General features: G+C 39.4%; 3 protein-coding genes across 7 annotated transcripts; 1 reads left to right on the plus strand and 2 right to left on the minus strand.

The window, feature by feature from the left end:
- Positions 1-200: 200 nt before the first annotated feature.
- On the plus strand, positions 201-4,015 carry LOC121986105 (GTP-binding protein BRASSINAZOLE INSENSITIVE PALE GREEN 2, chloroplastic-like). Its single transcript, XM_042539910.1, has 3 exons — positions 201-1,501; positions 3,246-3,413; positions 3,483-4,015. The coding sequence occupies exons 1-3, from the start codon at positions 251-253 to the stop codon at positions 3,846-3,848; spliced, it is 1,785 nt and encodes a 594-aa protein (XP_042395844.1). The 5' UTR covers positions 201-250; the 3' UTR covers positions 3,849-4,015.
- Positions 4,016-8,728: 4,713 nt separating this feature from the next.
- On the minus strand, positions 8,729-9,263 carry LOC121987899. The gene has a single exon (XM_042541601.1). The coding sequence runs from the start codon at positions 9,208-9,210 to the stop codon at positions 8,905-8,907; it is 306 nt and encodes a 101-aa protein (XP_042397535.1). The 5' UTR covers positions 9,211-9,263; the 3' UTR covers positions 8,729-8,904.
- A 7,705-nt stretch (positions 9,264-16,968) lies between these two features.
- LOC121986106 (probable methyltransferase At1g27930) lies at positions 16,969-20,075 on the minus strand. Of its 5 annotated transcripts, none has more exons than XM_042539912.1 (3): positions 19,123-20,074; positions 17,353-17,524; positions 16,969-17,246 (listed from the first exon to the last, which is right to left on the minus strand). In XM_042539912.1, the coding sequence occupies exons 1-2, from the start codon at positions 19,979-19,981 to the stop codon at positions 17,394-17,396; spliced, it is 990 nt and encodes a 329-aa protein (XP_042395846.1). In that variant the 5' UTR covers positions 19,982-20,074; the 3' UTR covers positions 16,969-17,246; positions 17,353-17,393. The 5 variants fall into 5 exon arrangements, with proteins under 5 accessions (XP_042395846.1, XP_042395848.1, XP_042395849.1 ...); XM_042539914.1 differs by having other exon boundaries at positions 17,353-17,419; positions 19,123-20,070; XM_042539915.1 differs by lacking the exon at positions 17,353-17,524 and having other exon boundaries at positions 19,123-20,070.
- Between the last annotated feature and the right edge of the window lie 520 nt (positions 20,076-20,595).

A 20,595-nucleotide genomic window follows, 5' to 3' on the forward strand; every position in this document is an offset into this window, starting at 1 on the left:
TAACATCGAATTAACTAAATTTATTTTAAAATTTAATAATATATATATATATAACTAAATTTATTTTAAAATTTAATAATATATATATATTCACGTCAAGTCAGAAATTTTAATATTTGGTGCGAACCTGATTAATTGAATGTTAAATTAATAAATCAGGCCCGGCTCATTCAAGAAGCCGAACCGAAGCCGCCGTCTTTGCGTCAAAACATCAAACACCTTCGAGGTTCACAAGTCACACGTCATAACAATGCTCTCTCTTGCCCGGAAGCTCTCCCCATCCCTCAACAAGCGGCCGCCGTTCCCTCTCGCTCACTTCCGCTACTTCTATGCTTCTCCAAGCCCTTCAACTTCCACTTCCTCCTCCTCCTCCCCTTCCTTCCTTCTTCACCGAAGCCACCACGCTTCTTTTCTCCCCTTATTCTTTCCCTTCCACCGCCCCTCCTCCTCCGCCGCCCATCAACTTCCTCCCCTCTCCGCCCTCCGAGGCGGATGCTATCATGAGGGAGACGACGATGTCGACCGACCCCCTCCTCACCTCCTCCCGCTCTGCCCCGGGTGCGGCGTCCACATGCAGTCCTCTGACCCCGCCCTCCCCGGCTTCTTCACCGCACCCTCCGCTAAGTCCCCGGACTACCGAGCCCCCATTGATCGCGCTCGTCCCTTGGGTTCTGACGACACCTCTCTGTCGCTCTTCCTCAAATCCGGCCATCTCATGCCGAAGGAGGATCCCCTTGGCCCCGATCAGCCTTCTCGGCCTCTGGTCTGCACCCGCTGTCACTCCCTTCGCCATTACGGCCGCGTCAAGAACCCCTCCTCCGAGAACCTCCTCCCCGACTTCGACTTCGACCACATGGTCGGCCCCAAGATGGTCTCCCCAGCCGGCGCTCGCTCCGTCGTTCTCATGGTCGTTGATGCGGCCGATTTCGACGGCTCCTTCCCCCGAAAGGTCGCCCGGCTGATTTCCTCCTCCATCGAGAAGAATTCCAGGGCCTGGAAGGAGGGAAAACCCGGGAACATTCCAAGGGCAGTGCTCGCCGTGACCAAGATTGACCTCCTCCCTTCTTCCATATCTCCAAATGCGTTGGAGGACTGGGTCAGGAAGAGGGCCAGAGTTGGTGGAGTTAGCAAGTTGACGGCAGTGCACCTGGTGAGTGCGGTCAGGAATTGGGGCGTCCGGAACCTCGTTGACCGTGTGAGGGACCTCGTCGGGGTGCGCGGCAATGTTTGGGTAGTAGGGGCTCAGAACGCTGGCAAATCTACGTTGATCAACTCAATGGCGAGATGCGTTGGGGACAAAGTGAGCCACTTGACAGAAGCTCCTGTGCCGGGCACTACTTTAGGGATCATTAGAATGGAAGGAATTCTCAACGGGAAGGCTAAACTGTTTGACACACCTGGTATACTGCACCCTTACCAGATCACAACGAGGCTGACACAGGAAGAGCAGAAACTTGCCCATATGAGCAAAGAACTGAAACCTAGGACATACAGAATCAAGGTTTGTGATGTTAATTATATTCTCATGTCCATTTACTTAATGGAAGTAAAGATACTAGATTGTTTCATTTTTTACATGCTACTTACATATTCTTGTTGTGAGACTTTGAAGAAGAAGAAGAAAAGAAAACATTTTGGTTGTTGAACTTACCTGCAATAAAACAATCTGATACAGTAAAGTATCTGATTAGTTATCATATCAATTGTTCGCATCATGAATGTTTGAGAGCTTAAGAAAAGGACATTAGGCTAGAGACCTGAATTTAGATAGTGTTGGAAAGGGCACAACAATTAAATTTTATGAAAGTGGTTATTGAAAGTCTAAGTTGGTGTATTTTCACTAGAATCACAATGTCAGTGGGCAATACGTTAGAAGGTCATCTTGCTCATTAGAGTTTTGTGATCCATGCGCCTACAAATGGCTTCTTAATTTGCTTTTCGTGCCTAGTGAGGGATACTTGTAAATAGCTTGAAATTGTTTGTAAGAAAGCTAAAACAGAGCAAATATGATCTCAAACTACATTGTCTTGTTATCCAGGAATGGTTGGATTAGTTTGAAGTAGAAATGGTTAATATGCTACAACTACAACAGAGTGTGACACATGCTATTTAGGATTAACTGCCATAAATTCCTATACAATGCTGCATAACTGATGATATGTAGATATTTGAAATTATTTTTAGCTATGTTAAATAAAGTTTTCTCTAGTCTTCCTCTATCCATGACACATTCAATAGGTGAGACCAATGCGGTAATTGGCCAGATTGTGAACTTCACTTTTGTTACTCCTGAAAAAAGAGAATTACAAGCAATTTCAAAATTATTTGGTGTTGAGAAATAGGATTATTATTAGTATATTAATGTTTAATGGGTTTGTGATGAAAAGTAATCACTATGATGTTTTTTTTTCTGGAATTCTCAATTATTATCAATCCTAGGAAGTGAGCCTGAGAGATCCAATATCTGTTGTTAGAGTTAACACTTGCTTTGCAGGAAATAGCTACTAATAAGTGCCTAGAACTTCATATTCTGATAAAAATGGAACTTCCCTCATGTTGTGATTATATTATTTTGAATGTTTACTTTCATTTTAAATGTTCTCTGCTAAAAGCTTGAAAGATAGTTAAAATGGACTAAATTGATGTGATTCTTCCTATATATGATGAGTAGTCTTCCTGCAACTAAATAATCAATCAAGAATTTACCTCCGCAAAATTCCACCATGGAAGGTGCCAAAGGATACTCCACCTTAAGAGAATCTGTTAGTTGCGAACTTGCTATTCAATTTGTAGATTTGGATGAGTTTTAAGGTGAACCATATTAATAATTAGGTTTCGTTGGCTTCACGAGGATGATACGAATTCTTTGTTTCTATTTTCACAGGAGAACTAATACTCAATGTGGATAAATATCCATTTGTATTTGTGAATATATGATGCAAATCTGGTTAGTTTTTTTTTGTTGATTTTACAAGTACTCATGGTATGAAGTCGAGTTGCTTGTTTTTAATGGAAGCGTAGGCTTATTGAATTGAAATCTGCGTGATTCTCGATAACATTTATAGCTTGTCTGAGGGTGAAATTTGTGTTCCTAATTTGTGAGAAAATGGATGTTGTCTTTTGTTGTCCACACTGTTTAGACTAATGGACATATTTCATCTAGTTTTATTGTTTTGTACTGATTCTTCCAGCTTCTGCATTATTAAATTCTTATAATTAATCTTATCGACCTACTTCAAAAACAGCCTCAACATTCTGTTCATATTGGTGGCCTTGTGCGGGTAGACATCGAGAAATCATCTGTTGATTCTATCTATCTCACTGTGTGGGCTTCGCCACTTGTTCCTCTTCATATGGGCAAGACAGAGAATGCAGCCATACTGATAGAAACCCACTTCGGTCAACAGCTACAGGTACGGGAAAAAATATCATCATTGATTGCGTGTTTGTGGATATTATGGTATCGTACATTTTTCCTGCAGCCTCCTATAGGTGACAAGCGCGTCCAGGAACTCGGTAAATGGGTGAGAAAGGAATTTAATGTTACTGGGGAAAGTTGGGATAGAAGTTCTGTCGATATTGCAGTTGCTGGTCTTGGCTGGTGTGCTATTGGGCTGAAAGGCGAGGCATTGCTGGGCATTTGGACATACGATGGGATCGATGTGTTACAGCGTAGCTCATTGATCGCGGAAAGAGCAACAATATTTGAAGAAGCAGGATTTACTCATTCAAAGATTGTTTTCAAGGCAGACAGTGAGGCTAATAAACTGAAGCACAGGAAATTAGAGAAGAAATTGACTGGATCTGCTGCGGCAACTGGAACGCTGGATGAAGCAATCCGTATGTGATTATCGTTAAACTGGAATCACTAAGAATTTTTCAAGTTAAATGGATGTCAATGGTGGTTTTTGGGCGAGCCATAAGCGCAACTAGAAAAAGAGTTGTAGTGTGATTAATGTTGCGTTTGTAAACTTTTTCGACGTGCATTATTTACAGTAATCCTATTTTGTCCAAATGAGATGACGGTTTTATCTTAAATAGGATGGTAAACGCGTGATTATGGATTTATGGTTTTCCAAATGAGCCCACCTGGGCGAGCCCCATGTCTGGATGAGAAAAGGGGAGGATTAATGTTAAATTCAAGTAATTGTTTAATAAATGGATTGATTAAATTATTATATTAATAATAGAGGAACACATTGTAGGGTTCGATTATAAAATCTTGATAAGGATAAGTAAATGTTTCCAAATGAGTCTACCTGGACGTTTTCCGTTGGATAAATTTTGATCGAAATCTTGGATAAGCACCGAAGTGATCGGGATTGATTTTGTCTCATTGGAGGCACCTTCCATACTTATGGAAAGTGCCCTCCAAGTCTTTTATAAGGTAAGCTCGAATGTGCATTGATATAACAAAAATACACAAGTTACTACACGTGCATTGAAGCTTCTGATTGCTCCCGATTCTTACTGCAACTATACTGTGAAGTTGCTGAGCCCAACGACTGCTCCGAGAAGTTCTGATCGCGCCCGGCAAACAGAGATCAACACAAAGTGACTCATTTCGATTCCTAAACATTGTTAGTAAAATCTTGTTATTATACTTATTATTAAATGACAAGTGCAGTGTGTTGCATTTGACCTAACTTTTCTTTTACTCAATTCTCTCTTTCGGGGGTACCCGAAGAGATTTTTAGTGAATTGTCCATCGATAGGTCCACGGGACCTGAGCCTTGGAGTAGGAGTCGCCGAAGGTTCCGAATCACGTAAAAACCGCTTGTGTTCTTCTCGTGTTCTTAATTTTTGAATTCTTACTTTCCGCTACATACTCGTGTTTTTAAAACCCAAAAAAAGAAGCATTTTGAAAACCACGCGATTCCCCCCCCCCCCCCCCCCTCCCCTCTCACGTGCATCACGATCTAACAAGTGGTATCAGAGTACGTACCGTTCTGATTTGGTGCAACCGCCAATCAGGCAAAGGGGGTGAAAGTTTTTTTTTTTCTCTTTTCTCATTTTTCATTTTTCGACATAATCCAAATTGGTATCATTATCTCTTTGGAAACATTTCTTTCGTAGCAATTCAAACTGAACTGGTTCAACACCAATTCAATTTTAATTTTTACTTTTTCTCCCACACTGCTAAATCCAAGACCAAGTCTTGAGATCTTCTTCTTTGTTTCTTTGTGTGCAAGAGTTATGGCCCAAATCGTGGGATTCAGCACCATCCGTCCTTCCCTATTCAACAGTGACGACTTCCCGTACTGGAAGAAGCGAATAAAGGTCTATCTAAAGACCGACTTCGACCAGTGGTTCAGTGTCATCAGAGGCTACAAGGCTCCAGTCACAACTCTGGAAATCCAATGGACCCAAAACATTGGAACCCAGAGATAAAGAAGAAAGCTCAGACGGACTTCAAAGCCCTCAACACACTACAATGTGGGCTAACGAAGGAAGAGCTGAACCGAGGGGTCCCACACGAAAATGCGAAGGAACTATGGGATAAGCTCATCGAACTGCATGAAGAAACCAACGACGCTAAGGTAACTAAAAGAGATATTTATTTAAATAAGTTATTTAATATAAAATACAGGAAGGAGAATCGGCGAGTCAACTCCACGCGAGGATAAAAGACATCCTTAACGGGTTTCATACCATCGGCCACCAAATGGAAACCCGCGACCTAATAAGGTATGCTTTAAACGCATTTCCTCGGGATGCATTATGGGCATTCATCGTGGATGCCTACAAAATTTTGAAGAATCTTTCAAAGTTAAAGTTAGATGAACTATTTTGTAAACTTGAGATACACGAACAAACTAACGCCAGAACCGAAAAAGGTATTGCTCTTTTTGCAAGTTCCTCCAAGGAAAAGTCAAGAACCAAGCCTGAATCTGAAGGTGAGTCTGACCAAGACTCAGAAGACGAAAAACACCTGGTGACCTTGGTAAGAAAAATGTTCACCAGGAGGAAGAAAAATTTCAGCAAAAATGACCTGCAGAAAATCAACTCCACTACCGAACCAAAGAATGTGACCTGTTTCGGATGCAACAAGAAAGGTCACTACAAGAACGAGTGCCCAAAGTTGAAGAATGGCAAAACCAAGACAACCAAAAAGAAGGCACTCAAAGCAACATGGGGTGAATCATCTTCAAAGGAATCAGAAGTCAAAGATTAGAAGCACTGAAGCTACCTCGCGCTGATGGCCCACAAATCAGATTCAGAGGACGAATCGGAAGACGAGTCCGAACCCAAATCAAGCCACGAGTCCATACTCGTTTCCGAAGGTTCCGATGAGATATATTTTAATCTAGGCAAAAAGTTCTTTAAAGTAATTGCATGCTTAAATAGAAAATTAACCGAACACAAAAATCAAAATAAAATGCTCTGTAAGGAAAACTAACATCTCAAGGAACAAATTGAAAAATCTAATCTAAATCAAGTCGTAAAACTTGAGGAGGAAAATTCAACACTAAAAATTGAAATTAACAAACTTAAAAGGTTGTTAGAAGATTTCACAACTAGATTAAAAATTTTGGATCTAATATTAAATAATCAAAAAGTAGTATACAACAAATCTGAGCTTAGATACAAGTCTAGATCAACAAATAAATCATTTATGTCACTTATAACTCAAAACAAAACACAAACTAAAGCTTGAGTCCCAAAAGCGTGTCTAACCACGTAAGTAGGAATTAACCAATACTATATACCTAAAAATAAAGAATATTATGTAAAATCAAATGACCCAATTCAGAATCCAAACAATAAAATTAAATCAACTAAACCAAAATCAAATAATAAAAATAACTATAGAACCAAATGAAACCCAAATTATCATCAAGTTCATTACAATTATAAAAGTAATCGACATAAACCCAGAATTAAAATTTAATCCAGATCAATAATTCAGGGGGAGACTCCAAACTAGTTGACACCTCCAAAAATAACCTACTCGGTAGGATAATTAGGATTAGTTTAAAAAAGGACAAAAGTTTAACTTGACCTATGGTGCTGGTGAAGTTTTGGATGATAGTAAGTTAGGGAAACTCTGTCTATGCATGTCTAAGAAGATATGACTTCGACCTGATGCATTTGGCTTAGTGGAACTAACCGAAAGTACCCCTTACGGATCCTAACTAGTTAGACCAAGGTGTTTTGTACTAAGTTCAATGAATATGACTATTTGGAAAACTTCGAAGGCATGATTATTCTAATGATGTCCAAGTGACTCACCATAACTAGAGCTGTCAGACGGGTCAACCCATGGCGGGGCGGGTCAGCCCGTGGCGGGCCAACCATTTGGCGGGGCGGGGCGGGCCGTCAACTTGACGGGTTGAGAAATTTCCAACCCAACCCAATCCAAGGCGGGTCACGGGTTTGGCGGGCTAACCCGCGGGCCTATCAAATTTTTTAAAAAAATTTAAAAAAAATAGTTCATATCTTTAATGTTTTACTTCGAAAATATTTTATCAATCAAATGTATTCATAAACAAGTATTTTAAATATAAATGAACATAAACAAGTACTTATATTGGGTCAAAAGTACTATTTTTATTTTTAAATTATAACAAAGAAAGATAATAAACTAGCATAAAATTGTGCAATGAAGAGAAATAGTAATTAGGACTCCTGGCTGTGCGTCGAGCAGTTTAGATCAGTGGCACCCTGACTGTGCATGCATAAACAAATCAAATAAGAAGGTCATCTACTTTTAAGAAGTTTATATAGTTTGGGTACACACACGAAGCTCTTCATTGTGCATAATGGATGTTTCAGATTTATTCCATAAATGAATCAAATAAAAGGTCATCTACTTTTAAGATTAATCGACTTTGTGTGCATATATATTTTAACTTTTGTCTATCACACTCAACTTCACAAGTATGAGATTTTCCTAATTAATATTCCTCTCAACGAAGAAGATAATGAAATGCTACAATTTAACCCTTGGTACTCTCGCAGTTGCAGCATTGACTACTGATATAAACTGTTTACATGTGTTTCTCAACCCGAGGGCCAACCCAAGTCCATCGCGGGCCGACCCGCGCGGGTCGCGGGCCTAGGCGGGTTAGCCCGCGACGGACTTGGGTTGATAAAATTCCAACCCAACCCGCTTAAATTGTTTGGCGGGGTGGGCCAATCCGACAGGCCTAACCCAAATTGACAGTTCTAACCATAACCCAGAAGTTTATCCAAAAAATACTTATTTGTTGAACTCAAAGCTAAACCTGAATCTAACCTAAAGTTAAACCAAATTCTGAATTTGAACTTAACTCATCTCATAAAATTATAGGATTCTTTAATTGAAAACGTAGATCGTGGGATGACTAAGGACTTAAATTCAATCCAAATAAAAATCAAAATTAAATTCAACCGATTTTTTTTAAGAAAACAAAAATCTAAATTAATGTTAATAATAATTTAAAAAATTATTTTAACTTAAAAATTATTTTATCTTAAAAAATTATTTTAACTTAAAAAATTATTTTAACTCAAAATTTATTTTAACTTAAAATTATTTTGATTTAAAAAATTATTTTAATTTAAAAATTATTTTAAAATAACATTTATCAATTCTTCCCGTCCAAAAAAAAACTTGAGATCGAATTGTCTACTTGATGTTCTTCCAGTCCAAGTCAAAAGTTGCAGGCCCTTCGTTTACTGTCTTCATTCGATACAGTCAACAAGCCTTGAAGACTTCAAAGAATTGAAACTTGGAAGGGAGAAGGAAGAGAACGGCATGCATCGACTGACCAAAAAGTTACATTAAATTCTACTGTTGAATTCTTTTGTCAGCGAGAACAAGTAGAAGGAATTGAAGTCCAAAATTATGGGCGTCGCCGGCGGCCGCGCGCCCCCAGACGGTTATCTGTCAGAAAATATATTATATATGCTTCTTGTACATCAGGGGGCGCGGCCGGTCCGCATGGGAACTCGAACCGGGAGCGGCCGCGCCGTCCCCGACCCGCCGCAGCTCCTGCACGCCACCTTCCCCGAGCCGGCGCAGGAGCGGCACCCGGAGTCGTCCCCGTCGGACCACCGCGAGCACAGGCACTTCACGCGGCCGGTGCCGTTGCACGTCTCGCACCGCGGCCACCCGCCGCCGCCGGCCATCGGCCGCCAGCCCTCCATCGCCGACTTCGCCGCCGCCGCGCCGGCCAGGACCCCCAGCCCAGTCGCCAGCTGAGAAACGAGCACCAGAGGCCCCATCGCCGCTTCAGAAGCGCCGCGCCCTCGAATTGCTCGATGAAATGCCTGAACGGCAATTGGGAAGGATACTTATACGGAGGAGAAGGCGGAAGGGAAGCACGAAAGGGTCTCCTGGACCCGACCGATGAACGGCTCCGATTCGGCCACTGGCGGATTGGACGGTCCAGATATCTCGACTTGCGTCGACTAAGCATTTCCGCCATGTGTTTCCGCGTGTTTGCATATTTTTTATTTACTATTCAGCATCGCCGTTGAACTTAGGGAACTTAAATAATGATCGTATTTTATGAGACATAATATGATTACGTTAGTTTATCTTGCTCATGACACGTTTAAAACGTGAGAATGTTTTTTTTAGTTGGCATCCGTATTTAGTCCATGTCGGTTAATTTTAAAGGGGATGGATTTAAAAGTTTTTCATCGGCAAGCGAACGACCTATTAATCCATCGTCAATTTATTAGATACCTGAATGGTCCGGAAGTATGGGAATGTTTTTTAATTGGGGGAGATATGGAAGAAGAGAAGATTTCACATTTACACGACGATGAGTGTGTTGTCCAAGTGAAGGCTTGTGATGTTTTCTTTTTAATTTACCCTTCAAACTTTTTGCACCTTTATTAGATTGCTTAAAAAATTTGATCCATGTAACTAAGGGCAGAGCAAGTGATGGCCAACTCGGGTTGTAGCCCAAGAAACCAATGCCCATAACATTGAGGAGCTGTTGAATTGTGACGGAAGACAAGACAAAAAAAAATGAGAGGATGATTCGGAAAAAAACAGAGAGTTAGGTAAGAGATTTTTATAGGATAAACTAGTCATTCCAAATTGAATGTTATCTTATTCATTATTTTTTTCCCACTTGCTATTTAATAAATGGAAAAAAAACAAAAGATTAATAAGCCAAGTAGACTTTTAAATTCTCTCCCAAATTTAATTCATTTTCTTTAAACAAAATAAATGCTCAACCGTCTTCGTCCCTTACCCAAAACAACATCCAAAAAGCCACAAAGAAGGAAACAAAATTTAGGCAGTGGCAAAAGCAATTTAATAAATCCAAGCTTCACCAATTCTGTTTATTTTTCAATTCTTACCCGTAGAAAATGACTGTAACTCTCCCTCTTCCTTATAGAGCTATCAATTTAGATTAAATCTGTCAGATTGATTTATTCTGTAAAATAATTTAAGCAGATTATGTTAGAACTTTATTAACCCAAGCTCGTCGTGGGCCGACCCACCTAGGCCCGTGACCCGTGCAGGTCGGCCCGCGACGAGCTTAGGTTGATCCACGGGTTGAGAAACACATGTAAACTAAGTTTTATGTTATTTTATTATCTTTCTTTATTATAATTTTAAAATAAAAATAGTACTTTTCATCCAAAAGTATTTGTTTGTGTCCATTTATATTTAAAAAATATATTTGTGGATACATTTAATTGATTAAATCTTTCCGAACTAAAACGTTGAAAATATGAAATATTTGTTATTTTTTTAAAAAAAAAATTGATGGGCCCGCGGGTTGGCCCGCCAAACTCGTAACCCGCCTTGGATTGGGTTGGGTTGGAAATTTCCCAATCCGTAATGTTGACGGGTCGGCCCGCACCGCCCCGCCAAATGGTTGGCTCGCCATGGGCCGACCCACCCCGCCACAAGTTGACCTGTCTGACAGCTCTACTTCCTTCTCTCGATGGTAGCAAAAGGTAAATTCCACGCCTCTATCCAAAAAAGTCCCACAAGATTGACCTCATAATCATCTATGAGAAAGTAAATCAGAAAACAATAGTTAGCCAATGACAGAAAGATTTTTTTTTCCTCGATTTTATCAAAATTTAAACCCTTATCTTATAATAATAACTCTGTCTACACTAACTAACTCATCCCTTGCTAGGGTCCTCTTCAAGGTGGCAAAAGGCGAATACGCTCGCCTCCAGCGCCCCCATCAGCCCGTCCGAGGGCCAACACGGAGGAGGTAAATCACGGACGACTACTAGCATTTGGAATAGTGACTAGCACATAAGGGAGGCATTTATCTCGACTTTACCGAGATTTGAACCCCAGACCTCATGATGGTAACACCTCATGCGCTAGCCACTAGACCAATCTGAGGGGACTGCTAGGACCCTCTTCAAGGAGATTACGAGGATGGTTAATTTAGCTACAGGATGTTTATTTCATTGATGATTTTTTTCTTCATTTTTGAAAACACAATTGATGGAATCTCTTTTGCTCCTGAATGAGATTACCTTTCATTTCTCTATCACCTTGCAGAGCAACTTAAGTTAAGCGAAATACTTTTTGATAAGAAAAGTAGACGAGCCGAGGACATAAGGAGGATAAAAAAATAAATTTTTTACACATTTTCATTGATCATTACATATCCTATTTATAGGCTAATATATCACATATTAAAAAGACCCACTAACTCCACTAACACAACAACATTAACCACTATCCTCCACCACTAATTTAACTTGCCAACTCATTGACCTACTAACACCACATTACATCCATTACCCTATTATTTCTCTCCACTAACTCAATTAAAACATGCCCACTAACACACTAATTTTATCAACAATCTCTCCCTTAAACTGATATTTCAAATGTAATAATCAGTTTAAAAAGAGTCAAACTTTTAAACTCCATGTAGAAACACCAAGTAACTTTCTGAGCTATTGAAATGTAGCAAATTTGAGAGGTTTGGTTAGTATATCAACAATTTGATCCTCGCTTCTGCAGTAAACAAGATTAAGGACTTTATCATTTGTGAGATTTCTCAGGAAATGATACCTCACATCTATGTGTTTACTTCGACCATGTAGCACTGGATTTATAGAAAGTTTTATTGTCGAATTGTTGTCACAATAAATCTGAATAGGTCCATCCTCTATGAAATATAATTTTGTAAGAATCTTCTTTAGCCAAATAGCTTGACAAGCGCAAGATGCTGCAGCAACAAACTCAGCTTCCATGGATAATAATGTAACGATTGATTGTTTTTTCGAAGACCATGAAATAGCTCCTGTGCCCAACATGAAAATGTACTCAGATGTACTTTTTTGATCATCTAGATCTCCTGCATAATCACTGTCTGTAAAACCAAATAGATCTGACTTTTCTCCCTTTTAATAAAATAACCCAAACTCTTTAGTACCTTGCAAGTATCGAAAAATTCTCTTTACAACTAGGAGATGCATTTCTGTAACACAATCCATGTATCTACTAATCATACTTACAGCATGTATAATATCATATCTCGTTGCTGTCAAATACATTAAACTCCCCACTATCTATTTGTAAAGTGTGGTATCAACCTTCTTCCCTCCAATATCTTTATGTAACTTTACTCCAAACTCAGAAGGAGTATTTACAGGATTATAATCTTTCATTTGAAACTTGTCCAGAATTTCTTGCACATATCTTCTTTGAGAAATAAAAATTCCAACAGAAGCTTGTACTACTTCAATACCAAGGAAATAATGCATCATACTAAGATCAGACATTTCAAATTCTTTCATCATAGATTTTTAAAAATTTTCAAATATAGATGTACTATTTCCAGTGTAGATTAAGTCATCTACATATAAACAAACTATCAATATTTTTCCTCCATCATCAATCTTAATAAAAAGAGTATGTTCATAAGAGCATTTTTGAAAGCCTTCATTCAAAAAATAAATTTCTATACAATTATATCAAGCTCGTGAGGCTTGTTTTAATCCATATAGAGCTTTCTTTAATCTATAAACTTTATGCTCATTACCAAATTTCATATAACCCGAAGGTTGATCGATAAATACCTCTTCTTTCAAATCTCCATGGAGGAATGCTGATTTTACATCCAATTGAAAGATAGGCCATGAATTTTGTGACGTCATCGCTATCACCACTCTGATTGTATCATGTCTTGCTATAGGAGCAAAAACTTCCTTATAGTCAACACCAAACTCTTGTTTATAGCCCTTCACCACCAAGCATGCTTTGTACTTGTCAATCTCACCATGTTCATTTAGCTTTGTTTTCTAAACCCACTTTACACCAATAGTCTTTTGCCCTTTAGGAAGATCACATAACTCTCATGTATTATTTTTTTCAATTGCTGTAATTTCATCATCCATAGCTTTTCTCCATTTTAATTCTTTAACAACCACTTCAAAGATAGTGGGGTCACAATCTGAAAATAAAACAAAATGTGTAAGAGAATCATCACCTTAATCAATTCCAGTCACCTCATAATCAGACATCCATGTTGGTCCTCTTCGAACACGTTGTGGCCTTTGTGATTCTGCTTCAATCGAACTTTGATCTGCTATAGAAATATTTTGAGAGACTTTTTCATGTTGCCCATCCTCCATAGGCTGTTGTACTTTCTCATCATCATCAAAATCAACCGGGATAATTTTTTTAACATCATTTTGATTCCATGGCCAAGTGTCTTTTTCATCAAAAATAACATCACGACTTATAATGATTTTCTTAGTGCAGGGATTATATAATCTATAAGCTTTTGATGCATTACTCATACCAAGAAAAATACATTTTTCACCTTTGCTGTCTAGCTTCTTTCTCCTTTCATCTGGAATATGAGCATAAGCGATACACCCAAAAATCCGAAAATGATCAACAGTCAATTTTTTTCCACTCCAGGCTTCCTCCGGTGTCATGTTTTGAACAGATAATGTAGGACTTCTATTCAATATATGGATGCTCCAATTAACTGCTTTTAGCCAAAAACTTTTAGGAATACCACTTGTCGTCAAAAGGCTTCGCACCATATTCATAATAGTGCAGTTCTTCCTTTCGCATACACCATTCTGTTGAGGTGTGTAAGCTGTTGTAAGTTGTCTCTTGATTCCATGATTCTCATAAAAATTTGTAAATTCATGTGAGTTATATTCTCCACCACGATCTATACGCAGAACTTTAATAGAGTTGTCAATTTCTTTCTCAACAAATACTTTATAATTTTTGAAAGCTGTAAAGGCTTCAGATTTTTCTTGCAACAAATAAATCCATAGTTTGCGGCTATAATCATCAATAAAGGTAATTATGTATCTTTTACCTCCATTAGAATGTGGTGTTATTGGTCTGCAAATATCTGAATGAATAAGTTCCAATGATGCCTTTGCTCTCCAAGATTTTCCTTGTGGGAATTGATTACGATGTTGTTTAGATCTGGCAAAAAAGAGCATTAGAGATAATATGGCTAGAGTCTCCTTTTGCTTGTATGTTTACCTTTCCTTTTCCCATAACAGAAATTGTAGAGTTGTCGTCAAATTTGACAGAACTACGAGAGGATTCATCTAAGTCTGAAAATGTATCCTTTTCTCCACATATGTGATTGCTGCAGCCTGTATCTAGATACCATATATTCCGTTGAGTTTTCTCTTTCTCATGGCATACCATTAAAAGGGACACTTCTTCTTCTTCTGCAAAGTTAGTCTGATCTCCATTTTGTTTCTTCAAATTAGTATAACATTCTGATCTATAATGGTCATACCTATGACATCGGTAACATTCAACATTAGACTTGTCTGCTGACTTTGTTCTATTAGTTGTAGAATAATGGCCTCCACGTCCTCTATCTCTTCTTTGAAAATAACTTTCCTGGTGTTGATTTTGTTGTTGGTTCTCATGATTATTGTTGTTTCTACCTCCTCTTCCTCTTCCTCGTCCTCTGCCTCTTCCTCGTCCTCTATCACTTCTACCATTTGTAGGGTGATTTTCTGATAAAGTCTTCAATGCTTGCTCCTCTTTTTCACATTCTGAGCTGTCTGCTACTAGCGCTTCCCGATTTACCCTAGTGGCCGGTGGAAAACTTCCGTAGAGCCGGGCCGGTCATCCCAGGCTTGACGTTACCCAGTATGGTTAATTATTTTTTTTCTTTTTCACATTGATTGATTTTCTGCTCGTGTACTAATAATGAACTTTGTAATTCATCAATTGAAAGTAGACTTACATCATTTGCTTCTTCAATAGCACAGACAACAAAATTAAATTTTGGTGTCATAGATCGAAAAAAAAATTCGACGATGAGAACATCCTCTGTCTTGTCGCCAAGGATCCGCATTTTGTTGACGATTGCCATCGTTCTTGAAAAATAATCTGAAACTGATTCTCCTGATTTCATTTGGAGCATTTCGAACTCCGAACAAAGTGTTTGAAGTTGTTGCCTCTTAGCTCTTGTTGTACCTTGGTACTTTTTTTTCATAGAATCCCAGATATCTTTGGCGGTATCCTTGCAGAGAATGGTTTCCAAGATTGAGCGATCAATAGCTTCGAAGAGATAATTCTTTACTTTAAGATCTTTCAATTGCACATCTGTTAGCGCAACACCTTCTATCAGTTCTGCTACTACAGAAATCATTACCGTCCAATATTCTTTAGATCTTAAAAAAATTCTCCATGAGCATACTCCAATGGTCATAGTGACCATCAAATCGAGGAATGACAGGTTGTACAAAACTTTCGGAAGACATAACTCTCTTTGAAACCTTGCTCTGATACCACTGATAAGAAAAGTAGACAATTTTTTACACACTTTCAGTAATCATTACATATCCTATTTATAGGCTAATATATCACATATTAAAAAAACCCACTAACTCCACTAGCACAACAATATTAACCACTATCCTCCACCACTAACTCAACTTGCCAACTCATTGACCCACTAACACCACATTATATCCATTACCCTATTATTTATCTCCACTAACTCAATTAAAACATGTCCACTAACACACTAATTTTATAAACACTTCTAGAGTAGAAAGTTTCAAATTCGGGATCCACAACAACAAGAGAAAGAGACGATGATAATTTTCGTCGAACTGAGAAGCCTTTAGTGCACAAGTCCCCAATGAATCCGCATTATCAAAGAAATGTTAATCAAGAGCTACCTGAAGGTAGGACTGTAAATGAACCAAACGTTCGTGAACAAGCTTGGTGTTCGGCTTGGTAAGAACTTGTTTATGTTCGTTCAATATACATAAGGTTAATTAAATAAACAAGTTTGAACAACTCATTAAGCTAAACAAACAAACTTGAATACATATGTGTTCAGCTCGTTAACGTTTGTGAACAACATTCGTAAACAATGTTGGTGAATAACGTTCACGAACAATGTTCACGAATCATATTTATTAATAAAACTCTTTTCAATATGCTAAATAAATAATAAAATAAAACAAAATAAATAAATAAATTTAAATTACCAAACTCAATAACCAATCAAACAACTAAAAGTTTTAAACAATCAAACAAGCTTGAATTGAGAGCTGTATACAAGTCAAGCTCGAACCAAGCTCAAGCTAAGCTTGAATTGAGAGCTTGATAACATTTAAATGATCAAGCTCAAGCCAAGCTTCAAACAAGTTCAAGCTCATACAAAATAAACCAAGCCAAGCTTGAACACTCATTTCAAAAACTTAGTTCATTTTAAGCTCGGCTTGGCTCGGTTACCTTATCAAACAAACTTGAACACCCCAAAGCTCGGTTTATTTATAGCCCTAGCTGAAGGAATAATGGTAAACCTACTGAGAGACTTGCAAAAAATCGTACATGATACAAGAGAGCAGCATTAGATGATATCACAGCAAGAATGAGAGCAAATCTAACCTCATTCTGTCAGAAATTTGCTACAATGCCGCATACATGTCTTAGTGCATATCGGAGAAAGTCGATGAGGCATCATCGGTATTGTGTTTTTAACACTTTCCTTATTTCAGAATCTGTCACTTGGTTCATCTTCGAGTCCATAATCGACTAACTATGTTAATCAACTATATTTCCCAAAACACATTTTTTTTTATCAAGTCTCTACCTAATAAAGAGAACTATCCGTACCAAAATACAAGTTCTTTTCACTTATAGCTCACATGCTAAAGTTTACCTCCATGACTTCTAACTTGTTAGGTATTCAATCGTCTTTAACTTACTAGAACTTTGCATCTACCAAGAGGCCTCGCCTCTAGTTCTTCTTCATTTGTCAAGTCTCTATTCGACTTTGACATGATGGAATTTTATCATCCGCCACCTGCAATGCAAGTGTCAAGTAATCTGCACTTGCATACTTGATACACAACGGTAATACAATATAAATTTGACTTTAAAATGGCTACTCGAGGTATTGTTGCACTAACAATGTTCACCCTTTAGCTATAATGTGGTAGTAGGTTCAACATCATAATGTGCTAGTGCCACCTTTTGCTGAATGGGATGAGAATGATACCACAACAGGTGAGAAGTGCATTGGCATCTTAAAGTCAGTAGCTGATAATAGAAGATTCTCCACAGCATATTTTAACTTCAAAACTAAATAACAATCAATTACACTGTTAACTTAGTGGCAACCCCAGTAATGCAATACAAACAAGATAACTTAGAAATAGTTACAAGCAAAGCATGACATATTTTAGTTTTAAGAAATATTACTCAACACCCACCACCAAGTCACTGATACAAACATATGGCAGCAACAAGAGAGAATTTCATATCAACATTATTTACTCAAGCATTTACAACACAAAATAATCATAAGCACCACCAACATAACAAACAAAATAAATTAACTTAGCAACCAACAACAACCGAATTAAGCAACATGGATAGCCCCGTTATTATTCAAAGTCGACATCATAGAAGCCTTCTACAACTCCCTCACTCTTTTTAAAAAGGGTGGGCTATCCCTGAGATGAGATAAGCTCCATCTAGTCAGACGGACTGCTCACCTTGTACATATTGTCATGTCCTAAGGCTCATGAGTTCGCCATTTATCCCAACAAGGGTGACAGGAAGGGCATCACAGATAAACTCCCACTCAATATCAATAATAACAACAACAACAACAATAATAATAGACTCTCCTATGAGAGCTTGTAGCGAAAGAGGTTGTAGAGGTAAGCAAAGTCACAATGGAGACCCTTGTCATGAGATATGCATTCGTTTGAGAAGGTGAGACCTAACATAAGTTCTTGCTTCTTGAGCAAAAAATGATGCAGAAGGAACCAGAAAAGAAGATGATAAAGACGATACGTCAAGTAAGTCATGGTTGACTGAGTAGCTGACATTAAATAAAGTCCAAACCAGTCAAGGTTGATCAAACACATGAGATATAAGAAATTCAATACAAAGTCGACTTATAAAAATCCAACAGATACTTGGTAACTGAAAGCCTAGTTCTAATAAATCATGTCAATGTTAGAAAAGGAAGTTGAGGCAGATCAAGGGCATTGGATGTTTGGCAGTGATGGAAATTAGATGCACAACAGAATAAAAAGTTGATTTTCGATGTTAACTTAAATTTTGAAATCAAATATATTTTACAAAAATCTATATTAATGAAATAGATGAGAGTAATAATAATAATAAGATCAAAAAAGGAGACCAAGGCCCATTTGTAGAATTCCTAGATGGATGGATAGGCAATGAGGAACATATCAAAGTGATGGGGGTTCTCCGCCGGTAAGAGTTCATCCTCCGCTTCTCCCTCGACTCCCGTGGTGACAGTTAAAGGTTGCATCAATGGCATGGTCGATTGGTAAAGATGAACCAAGTTATTTGAGGAGGAAGGGGAAAAATATGCAAGCACTTAAAGTCATAGTTAGTGCAACTACAACTCCTATAATATTGTTATTAATCATATTTTTTAAATGAAAAAAAAAGGAAGAGAGGCACTTTTAACTTGAACAAATTTCTACAAGAATTAAATACCTATTAAGCAAAAATGAGTAAAGGTTTTTTAAATTTTTTCTGCATGAGGATAATTTATAAAATTATGGAAAATGGATAATCTCATAGCTGCAGAACAGGTGGCTGGTCACATTCTAAGTAAACCAATTTAATAAAAACCACCAAGAAAATATAGAGAAATCAAGAAAAGAAAGCATTAATGAAAGATCAGCAAAAGTTACTTCCGGAGCTGGTCTGGTTGGGGTTCACCGGAGGGATCTGGAAGTGCCACAGCCGGCCGGTGGCGCCTACTCGGTTCTTCTGGCACAAGAATTCCAAGGCGAAGGCCTTCTCCACCTTCCGGTCGACGTCATGGAGGAACACGTCGGTCTGCCCCTCCCCCCTTCGTCCCCACCCCATCACCACCGCGGAGTAGATCGCCGCCATCCTCCCCGGCGCCGACGGGAAGTACCCCTTCGGCGCGTCAATCATCACCACGTCCCACTCCTTCTCGTAGACTTCGTCCGGGAGCCCCACCAGCGCCAGCGGGCACCCGCCGTTGCGCCGGAGCCCTGCGACGCCGTCCGCCCGCCCCGGCCGGCACTCCGCCTCCGCTCGGTAGCCTTTCAGCAGCTTGTCCGCCTCGTCGAGCCGGGTCCGGTACTTGATGTGGTGCGCCCGCAGAGAAGGGGAGCCCTTGAGCACCAGCTCGTACCACTCCTTGTCCTCCTCCAGGAACAGAGTGGTGCCGCCGGCGTTGAGCGCGGACCACATCCGGGAGTCGCGGCCGAGGCCGAAGACCAAGAAGTTGCAGGGGGCGCGGCGGCGGAGCACGTCGAAGGTGAGCTGGATCTCCGCCCGCGACTGCTGCGGCACCTGCGACGTGGTCGCGTAGTGGATCAAAGCCAGCGCCAGCTCACCCCGCACGTCGGCGCCGCCGGGGAAGGGCCGCGAGAAGAGAGGGGAGAACGAGCAGAGGAGGCCGCGGTCGGCGCCGCGGAGGAAGTTGCTGAGCAGGAAGGTGCCGACGAAGAGGACGGCAGCCGCCGCCGCGAGGAACAAGGCCTTCTTCGGCGCCGGCATCGCCCTCATCATCTTCATTCACCCTAAAGAGATCTAATGGCTTTCCGTTGTTACTTGCTCTGGTCTCCAACCTGCGTCCCGGCAGGATCTATGGGCTGGGCAGAGCAGCCTTTCAATGGACAATATTACCCTCCATCCATTTTAGATTGCCAATAAAACGTTGAGGGTAATAGTGGAAGAGGTCATTAAGTGGGCCATAGGCCATAGATACTACTTTTTATAGCCACAAGTGGGATAAGAACACGTGGTGGACAGGAAACAGGGAGGGGATGTTTTGTTTGGAGGCATGATCGCTTCACTGTAGTTTATTTACCCATAGATTCGCATGCAAATCTTCAAACAATTTTTTTTTCGAATACTGTGTGCCTCTATTTGGTATATCAATCCTAGTGGCAAAGAAACGTGAAGGAGCGGCTTCTCACATTTTTTTTCAAAAAAATAATAATAATAATAACTTATTCTAATCCTCCTCCTCTATAGATTTTTCAGTTATCAAGCGAACATCTCCTTTAGCATGTGCATTTACTTCAACATAAGTTAAGTCATGAGCTACTTGCTCAACAATCATTTTGCTAGAAAAGCCTTGCTTTCAGCCTTATCCTATGGAGCATCTTCTAATATATATCCGATTG

Source organism: Zingiber officinale, chromosome 5B (assembly GCF_018446385.1).
Source record: "Zingiber officinale cultivar Zhangliang chromosome 5B, Zo_v1.1, whole genome shotgun sequence".
Lineage (NCBI taxonomy): Eukaryota > Viridiplantae > Streptophyta > Magnoliopsida > Zingiberales > Zingiberaceae > Zingiber > Zingiber officinale.